This window comes from Lynx rufus, unplaced genomic scaffold (assembly GCF_022079265.1).
Source record: "Lynx rufus isolate CCGP_SWC_20201006 ecotype Redwood Valley unplaced genomic scaffold, mLynRuf1.p SCAF_37, whole genome shotgun sequence".
In the NCBI taxonomy this organism is placed as follows: domain Eukaryota; kingdom Metazoa; phylum Chordata; class Mammalia; order Carnivora; family Felidae; genus Lynx; species Lynx rufus.
The window spans coordinates 472,874-485,747 of NW_025814853.1; the positions used below are offsets into that span (position 1 = coordinate 472,874).

Consider the following 12,874-nt stretch of genomic DNA (forward strand, 5'->3'; position numbering starts at 1 on the left):
CGGTGAGGGCTGTCCACGGCTGGCGGAGAATTCCCGCCTCCCGGACCTGCCTTTGCTGTGTGTGTGTATATTCTTCTGAGTCACCCTACTGGGGGCAGAGCCTCACCCTTTGTAGGTGACTTCATTTCACTGGAAATTGCTAAAAGTGATTTGGAGGCAAGTTTGGTTTGGATGTTGGGCAATACTGTTTTTGCCCAAAAGTTACGAAAATGGTGGTGTCGTGATGCTGACTTTTCTGTGGCCTTTGGTAAAATGGTTCCGCAGACATTTTTTATTCTATCTTAATGTTCATTTATTTTTGAGAGAGAAAGAGAGACAGAGCACAAGTGGGGGAGGGGCAGAGACAGAGAGGGAGACACAGAATCCGAAGCGGGCTCCAGGCCCCGAGCTGTCCGCACAGAGCCCGACGCGGGCCTTGAACCCACGAACCTGAGATCGTGACCCGAGCTGAGGTCAGACGCTTAACCGCCTGAGCCACCCAGGCGCCCGGGTTCTGAAGATATTTTTGAAGAAGGAAAAAGATTTCACTCACGGTTTGCTTTGGCCCCAAAGAGGAGGTTCTTGAGGAGAATCACCAGCCTCTGCTGCCCTCACGACGTCAGCCTGGCGCCTGGGACTCTTTGCTGGCTCTGTCCCCATTGATATCATCCCCCTTAGGTCGGCTGCGTCCTCGTCCCCACCTCTTCCGATCAAAGTCCAGAAAATTCCTTTTCCAGACTGGTAAGAGACAAGCCAACACGCCAAACGGGGCTCCCACTGGGGGCAGAGCCCTGATCCTCAGCTCGGGGGGGGGGGGTTGGAGTTTTGCCTCCCAGGGGACACGCAGCAGAGTCCGGAGACATCTTTGGCTGTCAGTCACCGCTGGGAGTGGGGCGGGTTAATAGAATCTAGTATGTGGAGTCCAGGGATACTGATAAATATCTTTCAAACGCACAGGACAACCTCCCACAACAAAGAGTGAGTCAGCCCCAAATGTCAGTAGTGCTGAGGTTGAGAAACCCTGGGGACAAAAGAATCCAAGGTAGCTTTTTATGTGTGTTTGTTGTTATTTCCTGACTTTCCCCGAATGAATATATATTACTTTGGATTCAGGAAGAAAAAGGTTTAAAGAAAGGAAAACCTCTTTTCCTTTTAAGTGATGCAAGCTTGGCATTTACAGAAAAAAAAAAAAAAAAGTAATTACTGAGGGGCCGAGGAAAAACAGAGGAAATACAGAAGAAGGGAAATAAACAACTTTAGAAAACTCCATTTCACAAATATTTGTTGAGTAGCAATCAAGTTCGGGGTGCTGCAGGATGCTTGGCTGGTCCAAGAGGAACACGACTAGGAGGTCACGGGCTGCTGTGCAGAATCCTACGGGCCAAGCAAAACTCTGCAGAATAAGACAACAGGAAAAACAAAGTTTAAAAAGGGGAGGGAGGGGTTTTGGCAGCTGAGGGTCTGGGAAGGCGTCGGGAGGAAGGGGAAGCACTTGGCTTTGGTCTGGAGGACCAGGTAGGATAATGATGTGATCTGAGGACAGCCTGTTGAGTCAAAACCAGTGTCCCCCACCAGCCCCCGCTTAAAGATTGGGCAGTCTGAGGCTAATAACTTCTCTACGTCTCTGTTTGCTCATCTGTAAGGTTGGTGTAATAACGAATGAGTATTGTCTTCTTAAAGGATTCACTGGAGGTCCCTCTGAGGCCTATGTCGGGGTAAGAATTGCTAATGAGGACGTGTTCTCAGACCTAACCCTAACTTGCCAGGCTAGAAGGATGCACTGAAATGATGCCTGGGGTGGATGCTCAGGGCTGCGCCTGGTGCGCTGGTGGCCCAACAAGGCTGGTTTTTAGTAGAAGGACGAGAAGGGGAACTCTTGGCCAGGGGAGAAGGATACATACAGATGGACAGATGCCAGGAGTTTGGGGAGCACGGCTGAAGCTGGGATTCAAAGTATGGTCCGAGGACTAGGAGCACTGGCAGCATCTGGGCTTTTTGAAAGTGCAGACCCTCAAGGCCGTATCCCAGACCTTCTGAATCAGAACCTGCATTTAAACCAGGTTTCCCAGGTGGTATGTGTGTATGTTAGTGTTTGCAAAGCAGGGAGCTTGGGCGTAGGATGAGGGGTGCTGTACAAGGTAGCTGAAGAGTGGGGTGTCATGTATGACCTGTCAGGCATAAATGGTGGATGGATGGATGGATAGATGGATGGATGGGTAGATGGATGGATGGATAGATGGGTGGATGGATGGATGGATGGAAGGATGGATGGATGGAAGGAAGGATGGATGGATGGAAGGATGGATGGATGGATAGATGGATAGATGGATAGATGGATGGATGGATGGATGGAAGGATGGATAGATGGATAGATGGATGGGTAGATGGATGGATGGATGGATAGATGGGTGGATGGATGGAAAGGTGAATGGATGGATGGATGGATGGATAGATGGATGGATAAATGGGTGGATGGATGGATGGATGGATGGAAGGATGGATGGATGGAAGGAAGGATGGATGGATGGAAGGATGCATGGAAGGAAGGATGGATGGAAGGATGGATGGATAGGTGGATGGATGGATGGATGGGTAGATGGATGGATGGATAGATGGGTGGATGGATGGAAGGGTGGATGGATGGATGGATGGAAGGAAGGATGGATAGATGGATAGATGGATGGATGGATGGATTGATGGATGAATAGATAGATGGATAGATAATTTTAATATGTATTTTATAAATTCACATAAACATGTACAGTAGAGATTCTGAGTGGGGGGCTTGTTCAAGCAGTCTCTTGGTCATTGGGAAGCTCTACTGGGTCCTGGAGCTTGGGAGGGATAGCTGGTTGGTAGAGAACTAAGAGGTAGGGAGGCCCAGCTAATCCACTGCGGTGTATGAGGTGGGGAGTGCTGAAGCCAACTGAAGACTTGGCGGAGGTGTGGGTGACAAGGAAGGAGGGGGTTTCTGGGGACGCAGCCTCCCTAGCGCAGAGGCTCATTACATCTCCAAGGATCCATCTGGAGAACCTCTGGCCTCTGCCTTTTATCCCAGGGCTCTGGTTCCTGGCCGTCTGCCTCCCCCATGTTGTCTTTATTTGGCACGGGGGCTCCAGCAGGGAGGGCTAACGGAGCACCCTCTCCGCAGAGCTATAACAGCGAGCCCACCAACACACAGAATAAAGAACAAAGCCCCCGAGTCGACCTACCAGCTACAAGGCCTCTGAGCAACGGGGTGTTTGAGGGAAGTCCACGGCCTCCCATGATCAGCGAAAGGAACGTTCATCTGGGTGGATAATTACTGACAAAAAACGAAATCTGTCTCAGTACTTAATTCTCCTTAAACATAAAGGAGGAACTGAAGGAAAATCAGACCTGGGACCTTCTGCGATTTGCCTGCCAGTAACAACCTGGATACCACTCCTAACTTGGCTTCAAGGGGAGGGTGGTTCTCATCGTCACTGGGCCTCTGTCTCTCACTGGGCAGCTGAAAGTGTTGGGCAGGGTGTCCTGGCAGGCCCTTCGAGGTGTTGAATTGTATGTTTTGGTGAACAAAGTTTGGCTGGGATTGGCCAGTTACTCACTCCTGCAGTGGGGAGGTTTCCCAACCCACCAGAAGCAGTCAAGGCCATCTAGCTGTCTATCCATCCATCCAGAAGCTCCCCCAAGTTAGCTGGGGGAGATGGCTCTAATGGTGGAAGTGGATAGGATGGGTTTTTTTTGCCTATTTTAAGCCCAAGCACTGCCTCCTAATGGGCTCACTGGGGACCCCCAGTGGATGTGTCTTTCTAGAAGGACTGTTTTCAATACTGGGTGAGGATCTGTCCAGAGCGTTCACCTGAGAACACCATGAGAGACATGTGACAGAGCTGGCTCTGATGAGTGACCGAGGCGTCAAGGGCTGGACCCCACCCCCTCCCTGAGTGAGATGCGTAACCTCCCTCCCTCCCCATCCACGCCTACGGCACAGGGCAGTGACCACACGCATTCATCCGGGAGTGTGCTTATTGTTCTAACAGGGCTGGTAAATGGTCACCTGCACAGCCCACTGGCCGAGGCTCCGGGGGCAGAGGACGTGTGCACATGACGGTGTGTGAGTGCATGTGAGTGTGTGCATGTGTGTGCGTGCACACGTGTGTGCCGGTGGGAGAGTACGCGGGTGTGCACGCTAATTGTGTGAGCATGCCCGCGGGTACAAGTGTGTTGAAAGTGTGCGTGTATACAGGTACTGAGTGTGCTGAATGCGTGTGGGAGTGTGTGAGAGTGTGTGAATGTGTCAAGTGTGTGAGGATATGTACACGGGGCGCGTGGGTATGCACGGAGGTGTGTGCGTGTGTGAGCGCGAGTAAACGTGTTAGGACTGTGCAAAAGTGTGTGAGCGCAAGAGCGTGTGCACGTATGTACAAGAGTGTGTCACGTGTAAGAGTGTGAGCTTTCGTGTGCACCTGCCGCGTGGGAGTACCGAGTGTACGTGTGCACGCTGGCACGTGTGAGAGTACGCGAGCGCACGGGTCCACGTGAGTGTGAGAGTACCGAGGATACGTGCACACGTGTGTAAGCACGAGGGCACTAAGTGCACGGGTGCACACGTGTCTCGTGCAAGAGGACGCGAGGGCGCGCGCATGAGTGTGTGCGGAGCGTGCGAGCGCGGCGGCCCGGGTGCGGTCGCCCTCCCGGAAGGGGCCGTGGCCGAAGCCCCTCCCGGCTTCGTGGGTCTGGCGACGCCTCCGGTTGCCTCTCCGCGGGCCCCCTCCCAGCCCGTGTCCTTGCCCGTGTGTCTTTCCCAGCAGGGCGCGCGGGAACATGGGCTCCCGGGGACTGAGACTCGGGCTGGCGAGCTGCCTGCTGCTGGCCTTCGCCTGTGGCCCGGTGCTGGGCCGTGCGCCGCGCGGCCCACAGGAGCTGCAGGAGCAGGAGGGGACCGAGGAGCCGCCGCTGGACCACGCGGAGAGGTGAGACACCGGGGCGGTGTGCACGCGGGCGCTCGGGCTTGGCGGGTTGAGCCTGGGGTCCGGAGCACCGCAGGGGGCTCGTTCGGGGCCGGACACGAGGGAGCAACAGCCAAGGCCAAGGGACGGTCCTCGCGGGGGCCGATCCTTGAGGACAGACCAGCCATCTCCCCTTTCAGCGAGCCTTACCTGAAACCGAACACTGTACCCCTCCTCCTTCTAAACCCCAAAGGGATTGTTGGGTCTGTTCGGCTTTGCAGCCACATCCTTAAATAAAGAGTTCACCGAAGGGGCGCCTGGGTGGCTCAGCGCGTTAAGCGTCTGACCCTTGACTTCAGCTCAGGTCGTGATCTCACAGTCCGTGGGTTCAAGCCCCACATCGGGCTCTGCGCTGACAGCGCGGAGCCTGTTTGAGAGTCTGTCTCCCCCTCTCTCTGCCCCTTCCCTGCGTGCTCTATCTCTCAAAAATAAATAAACATAAAAAAAAAAGAGTACACCAAGCCCCCCCACCCCAGTCCTCGGGTTGTCTTTCCATTCTGGCCTTGTCCTTTGAGAGTATCTTCCAGGGCTCCGAGAAGCGCCGCTGGGAATATTTTGTAGGGACACACCAAATGCCTAGGGTGTTACTCACGAAACTGTCGTTCCTCGCATGTGAGGTTCCAGCCCGATGCTTTGACTTTCTGCATTAGTTTCAGCTTCGGGCCGACCTGATGCCCCAGGCTTTAGGTGTGCTTTACAGGACGATGGAATTGCATGCGATGCGGCACACGGTGACATCTGTCGCCTCCTGCTCCTTTTCCTCGTCCTCCACTTCCCCCTCCTCCCCCTCCTCCTCCTCTCTCTTTTCGCTCAACGAACACTGAGCATCTAATATTGGTCTGGCCATCCGCTAGGGACGGGGGGACCTGCACAGATGACAGTCCTTGGCCTCCGGGAACCCTGAGGCTATGGGGGAGCAGAGTGGTGAACAGTGAGGTAGGACAGGTATGCCCGCAATGCTGGGGGTGGCGGTGGGAGGGGGGACCGAGCAGAGGAGTGACCTCATCTTGAAGGACACCCGGGGGGCATCTGGGTGCGGAAGGAGGGTGTGTGGGAAGTTGCGGCCGTGCCGGGTGGCTTTGGGGTAGTGGAGGGTAGGAATGGGAAGGGAACTCCTGAACTTAATCCTACAGGGAGTCATGGACGATTATCACGGAGAAGGTGGGGATGTCTGGGGATGTCATGGAGAGGTTTCAGGGTCCTGGGGTTCCAGAAAGAAGGCTGGAGAAGGCAGAGAAGATGGATGGGAGGTGTGGGGGGAGGCAGATTCCAGGAGGGCGGTCAGAGTGGTGACGGTCCCCCAGAGATGGGGAGGCCTGAGGACCCAGCTTCTGCAGGTGCCTTGGTGGGGGGTGCTGACTGCTCAGCACCCCGTGGTCCTCAGAATGTGGTGGCGAGGCCAGAGACATCTCCCAAATGAGCCTGAAGCTCCATTCTGGGTGGCCGATGACGGTAACGTGAGGAAGGCTCGGAGGGAGAAGGTTCCGGGGGCGCAGTGACGGGCCGACACTTTGGGACACATCACCTCTGTGGGGTTTGCGGGGTCTAGATGGAGACTTCCGGCAAGAGGCGGGGGTCCACCTGGGAGTCCCCACCTGGCACTTGTGGGGCCTGAATTTAGGGTGTGCAGATCCGTTTCCTGGATTATCTGGGGTTTAAAAGCAGGAGCGGAGGCAGAGAAGGAACCGGCCTTTTGAGATGGAGTGACTACCTCTGAGATGGTACCTTCAGCTCCAGAGCCTGGGAGCAAACAGGGAAGCCAGAAAGAGCACCGCGCAGCGCAGGGCGAGGCCGCGAGGTGGCAGCACGGAGCTGTCCCCGGCCACCCCGCCCCGGCCGCCCCTGTAGCGTGGGTAGCAAATGTTAGAGTGGAGTCTCCTGCTCAAAGCTCAAAGGAACCGTAAAGATCTGGCCGAGCCCTTTCATTTACAAATGAGTCAGCTTCATGTAGTATCTTCTAGAACCACAGTTGATGGAGGGGGTTCACAGCACTGTCACACATCCTCTGAAACCCCTCCCGGAGGGGCAGAGCTCTCCAAGCAGCCCGGGCTCGGCTCCCACGGCCCGCAAATTACTGCTGTGTTTGTTACCGCCGTTGGTGAGGATTGCTGTGACCAGAAGGCGGGGGGTGGGGCTCTTCCAGAAATTTCATTCAGGGGTCCCAGACTTCGCCAAGAGCCAAGGCTGCCTCTGTCGCGGGAAAGCGAGTGCACGCCCTGGCACGCCCAGGAGAGAGGGGAGGCAAGCAGGTTAGACCAGACCCCCTGGCAGCAGGAGAGAGAAGAGGTCCCAGCTCAGAGAGCTCTTGGCTTCCACGGTAACGTCTTTATTCCCTTAGGGATGAAAAGAACCATGAAAAATACAGCCCCAGGCAGGGGGAGGACGAGCCCGCTTCCCGATGCTTCCGCTGCTGTGACCCCGGCACGCCCGTGTACCAGGCCGTCCCGGTGCCGCAGATCAACATCACCATCCTGAAAGGTCAGGCTTCTGCCAAGCCACCGAGGGGACCTTCTCCCGGGTGGGGGTGGGGAGTGCTCTGTTCTGCGGGGGGCGGGGGGGAGGGGGAGAGGATGTAGTCTTTTTTTTTTTTTTTTTAATTGAGTTTATTTATTTTGAGAGACAGAGCAGAGGAGGGGCAGAGAGAGAATCCCAGGCAGGCTCCGTGCTGTCAGCGTGGAGCCCGATGCGGGGCTTGAACTCACATGAACCTGTGAGATCATGACCTAAGCCACCCAGGCACCCCAGGAAGATGGTGGTCTTTAGGGTGGATGAGGCGGGCCGCCCCTCAGGGCACAGAGCAGAGGCAGGCTGACCTCTAGAGGTGGAGGAGGAGGAAATTCCATCCGAGGCTCTGTCCCCTTTCCAAGAGGGCAGATTGGAAGGAAGCGGCCCGCAGGACCAGGGTCTCGCCCCCCCCCCCCCGCCCCCGGCTGCATCCGAGCCTCTGTGTCCTCTGTTCTGGGGCTCAGCACCCCACCCCCCGCCCCCAGCCCGCTTTCTGACATGCCAGCGGCCGCCGCGGCCCGGATAACCTCGCGCAGCCCTGCAAAAATCCGACCGGGAAGCTCCCGGGCGAGCCCGACATCTGCAGTTCATTTGCTCCGAGTCGGCCGTGGGCCCGGCCGCAGCGCCTGCCGCTTTTGGACAAACCCACATGTTCCCTTTGCTTGGCCAGCACTTTCCGGAGGGGGAACAAATGAAGGCTTCTGGATGAAAATAGAACCACCGTGGCGGCTGGGCCAGCTTTGCTCGACGCCGCGTGCTCTCTCGTCCCTTTTAGGTGAGAAGGGTGACCGAGGAGACCGAGGCTTGCAGGGGAAATACGGCAAAACAGGCTCCGCGGGCGCCAGGGGCCACACGGGCCCCAAAGGGCAGAAAGGGTCCATGGGGGCCCCCGGGGACCGCTGCAAGAACCATTACGCCGCCTTCTCGGTGGGCCGGAAGAAGCCCCTCCACAGCAACGACTACTACCAGACGGTGATCTTCGACACGGAGTTCGTGAATCTCTACGGCCACTTCAACATGTTCACCGGCAAGTTCTACTGCTACGTGCCGGGCATATACTTCTTCAGCCTCAACGTGCACACCTGGAACCAGAAGGAGACGTACCTGCACATCATGAAGAACGGGGAGGAGGTGGTGATCCTGTTTGCCCAGGTGAGCGACCGCAGCGTCATGCAGAGTCAGAGCCTGATGCTGGAGCTGCGGGACCAGGACGCGGTGTGGGTGCGACTCTTCAAGGGCGAGCGGGAGAACGCCATCTTCAGCGACGAGTTTGACACGTACATCACCTTCAGCGGCTACCTGGTCAAGCACGCCCTGGAGCCCTAGCCCCGCCGGCCCCGCGTCCCCCCCACCCCCGCCTGGGGAGGGGTGGGGGGGGCACGGGTCTTGCTGCAGCCCCTCCCCCAGGCCTGGCTTCCCCGCCTCACTGCCCAGCTTCGGCCCTCCACACCACGCCCCTCGCTGAAGGGGAAGCGAATCGGCTGTGCTTCCGGGCCTCGGGGGCTCCCGGGTGGGCACCTGCGAGGGGGGGGGCGGCTCCCCTCCATGCACGTATCCCCAGGCGACCCAGCAGGCGCGCGGCCACGGGGCAGGGTGTCCCAGAGTCATCCCCGCTCCCTCCCGTGGCTGGAAGTAATTAAGGAAATTGTAAAGTTTGTAAAAGAAGCAACATCGGGCGGCGTGGGAAGAGGGAGGCGTTGTGATTCTTGCCTTCCCACCGGCCGCACCGGATCCCCGGGGAGGCCGTTCCAGCTTGAGCTTGCGTGAGCCTCCTGCTAGAGGAGACCCGACGTGGACGCTGCGGGCCACGGGGGAGGGGGGCGGAGGGCGTGGGGCCCTCCTCGGCCATTCATGAGCCTTCTTTGGGAACCGCTGGACTGACCTCCACGTCCTGGGGTCGGCACGGCCTTGCCCCGAGGGTTCGGCTGGTCTGTCTGAGCCACAACAGCGAGGGGGGGGGGTGGCTGGGGTGGGGGTAGCGAATGTCAGCTCTCAGCAGGGCAGCCAAGCCCTGGGCCTCGGCCTCTGGGCCGAGACGAACAGCCTGCTCGTTGGAACCCGCAGACTCCTGCCAACAGCCGGGGACCTCGGGAGTCCCTGGGTCTGCTCGGCACAACCAAGGCAGAGCCATCCATCTGGTGCGGTTCTGCCCCCACGGCCCCAGACTGCCCCGGAGCCCTGGGCAGGGCCTTCACGCCCGCCACCCTGGCGCTGGCTTTCCGCTCCTCCTCTCAGACGGGTCAGCCATGGAAGGCACTGGAGCCATAGTTTTGTAGCAGCTGTCGTGGTTATATAATATTTGCTATACAAGCTCCCTGCACACCATCTCCAGTCCTGTTTCCCTGAGGGCTCAGCGCTCTCTCCCAGGCCTCTTTGACCAGTAGCCTAGGACACCGCGGGAGGGCCTTCCTCTGGGCCCCGGAGCAGGGAAGAGCCGGAAAGAGCCGGAAGGGGCTGGAAGGCTCTGCCTGCCTCGGGGCCCCCGGGGGGCACCGTCCCTCTGACCAGGAGAGAAGCACGTCTGAAGCACTGGAGTCAGAACCCTCTCTGGGAGGTGGGGTGTAGAAACACCCGAAGCGGCTGCTGCCTAGATTTGGTGCTCTGGCCCGTGGCTGACTTTGGCCCGGTGGCCCTTCCCTGCCTCTCTCCGTTAACGCCCAAGGCCAAGGTCCCTCTTCTACCTGCTTGGGCCCCTAAGCCCCTACGGGAACCTTCCTTCCCTCAGGGAAGGGTCGGTCCTTCCCTGGTGACCCTTGGCCTTGACCCATCCCTCTGCCCTCCCGGGGCCGGGCCACCGGGTCTGGGCCCCGTGCCTCCTTCCCTCTGAAGGACTTCTGCTGGTCAGACTTTCAAAACGGTGTTTCTATGGGCGTGCTGGTGAGTGGAGCGTCCGCCTGCTGCTTTGTGCTGTCCCGGTGCTCTTTCGGAAAACATTAAACTTGGAACCGTGCGTTTGAGCATCATGGCCTCTCCAGTTTGGTCCTTGAACCACATCCTGCCCCTTTTTCTCCCCCTCCCCGCACCCCACTGGCCACCGGCGGGAAGCCTGGGGGCCCGCGGCGGCTCTGCACTGGGAACCTAGGTACCGGCGGGCACAGGCCGGCCTGAACGGCCTTGTTCCTCCGGGCGTGTTTCCCAGGCTCAGTGGGGCGTGGCCCGTTGGGCGCCCTGTGCCCGAGGGGTCTGTGAGGGCCGGGCGGGAGGCGGGCCTCGGGCGACTGTGCTGCTGTCCCCGGGTTGCCGTGACAACTCGCCACAAGCCCGATGGCTTACAACAACACACATTTCTGTCGCCCCGCTCGAGAGTCCAAAGGTTCTACATGAAGGTGTTGACGGGGTCGCTTTTCCTCCCACACCCGTAGGGGAGGACCCTTCAGCTTCTGGTGGTCCCCGGCATTCCGTGGTGTGTGGCTGTGTCACCCCGGGCTCTGCCCGTCTCTGTCTTCTTTCTTGGGCCTCTTGGACCTCCCTCTCCTTTCCCTCATTAAGATACCAGTCACCGGATTTAGGGCCCACCCTACACCCAGAATGATCTCCTCTCAAGATCATTAACTTAATGACCTCTTCACATTCACGGGAATCAGGGGTTAGGACTTGGACGTACCTCTTGGGGGGGGGCATGATTTAACCCAATACAATGACCTGCTGGATTGAATACACCCACCAACAGCCTCCCTTATGCTCGAGCACTGAAGAGTGGACGCTTCTTCTCTCCGTCGCTTGCCAACTGGATTAGCGGCCAGAGCCTTATCCGACGGCGGCCAGCAGGCAGTGCCGGAGCTGCCTTTGCTCCCTCTGGTGCCAGCAGGGCTGGTGTCCTTCCTCTGCCTGGTCCTGGGATCAGCCCCTGCTCGGCTGTGGGCAGGCCCCCACCTCCACCCAGCCGAGGCCATCCATATAGAAGGATGTGCCGTCTACGCAGCGGGGAGGCTATCTCCTGAAGACGCACGGAGAGAACGGGCCAGCTCCCTCCAGGTGCCCACCGCCTGCCCTGTCTCCAGGGACACGGAGCGCGGAACACCTGCTCTACCGCCCGCCAAGCCAACGCGGGGGATGAGGTGGCGTTTGCTCCAGAGCCCGCGCAATGCTCTCTCTCTCTCTGAGCTCTCCCTACACTCAGTCCTTGCTGCCCCTGTCCTTCTATTGTTCTGTTCCCTTCCTGTTTGCACTTCTGACTCTCCAAATATTTACCCTGCCTGCTTTGTGGCTGCCCATGTGCTAGGTGCTGGGACGCCATGACGAATAAGATAGGGTACTTGCCTTCCGGAGGACTTTTCTGGGGTGTTAACTGTGGTGTGATACAGATGTAGCCTCCTCAGCAGTGGATGCTTGGCACCTAGTTATCTGCCCCATATGACTCCCTCCCCAAGCAACTTACTTTGCATGGGCTCCTTGCCCTGTGCCCTGACCTCAGCTAGTAAGGACTTGGCTAACCGTTCCTGGAAAAGACCTGATAAACTCAGTCGCAAAACAAATACTACTGTTTTAGCAAAAGGACTTAGAAACAGCTGATGACTCCGCCAAAGGGGAGAACTGTTTATGCTACAACTTTCAGGAGCTTCTGTAGCCAGGGGTGGGAGCGGTGAGGCGTACACATCCCATCCCATGGGGTTATTGCGTGTGCGTGTGTGTGTGTGCGCGCGTTTGCACTCAGGGACGAGTTTCTGTGGTGTTCGCTATGGGAACACAATGGTATGATGGCAAACTGTTCTTTTGGGGGCCACAGTAACTGGAATAAAATGAGCCCTTCTTGCCCAGATCCTGAAAAGAAAACTCACAAGGTTACAGAAAATAATAAAATAAAACAAGACGCTTCCAGATGCAAAGAAAAGAGCGGGACCCCTACCTCACACCGTATACAAAAATTAACTCGAAGTGAATCAAAGACCTCAATAGAAGAGCTAAAACTACGAAATTCTTAGGAAACAGTATGGCTGTAAATGATCCCAACCTTGTATCAGGCAGTAGTTTCCTAGATGTGATACCAAACCCCAAGCAACACAAGGAAAAATAGATAAATCAGAATATCATCAAGATGTAAAATTCCGGGCTTCAAAGGACATGACTAAGAAAGTGACAGCACGAAATGGGAGAAAATATTTGTAAATCATAGATCTGATAAGGGACTTCTATCTGGAACATATAAAGAACTCTTGCCACTCAATAATTAAAAGAAAACCAAACTGTGGCACCTATGTGGCTCAGTCGGTTGGCCATCTGACTCCGGCTCAGGTCACGCACGGTCTGGCAGTTCGTGACTTCGAGCCCCATACTGGGGCCTCTGCTGTCAGCGCTGAGCCCACTTTGGATCCTCTGTCTCCCCCTCTCTCTGCCCCTCCCCCGCTCTCTCTCTTTCTCAAAAATAAATACGCAAAAAAAGAAAACCAAGTAAAAAACAT

The 12,874-nt window shown here is 57.1% G+C and overlaps 1 protein-coding gene across 1 annotated transcript; it reads left to right on the top strand.

Annotated features, from left to right (window-relative positions):
- The first annotated feature begins 514 nt into the window (after positions 1 to 514).
- On the top strand, positions 515 to 9,327 carry C1QTNF1 (C1q and TNF related 1). The gene is made up of 4 exons (XM_047094072.1): positions 515 to 720; positions 4,770 to 4,934; positions 7,309 to 7,448; positions 8,251 to 9,327. The coding sequence occupies exons 2-4, from the start codon at positions 4,786 to 4,788 to the stop codon at positions 8,799 to 8,801; spliced, it is 840 nt and encodes a 279-aa protein (XP_046950028.1). The 5' UTR covers positions 515 to 720; positions 4,770 to 4,785; the 3' UTR covers positions 8,802 to 9,327.
- Positions 9,328 to 12,874: the final 3,547 nt, after the last annotated feature.

Excerpts from the sequence above, each read along its gene's own strand:
- C1QTNF1 (XM_047094072.1), top strand. The coding sequence starts at position 4,786 with ATGGGCTCCCGGGGACTGAGACTCGGGCTGGCGAGCTGCCTGCTGCTG. Across the intron at positions 4,935-7,308 it reads CCGCTGGACCACGCGGAGAG|GGATGAAAAGAACCATGAAA; the intron begins GTGAGACACCGG and ends TTATTCCCTTAG. Across the intron at positions 7,449-8,250 it reads CAACATCACCATCCTGAAAG|GTGAGAAGGGTGACCGAGGA; the intron begins GTCAGGCTTCTG and ends CGTCCCTTTTAG.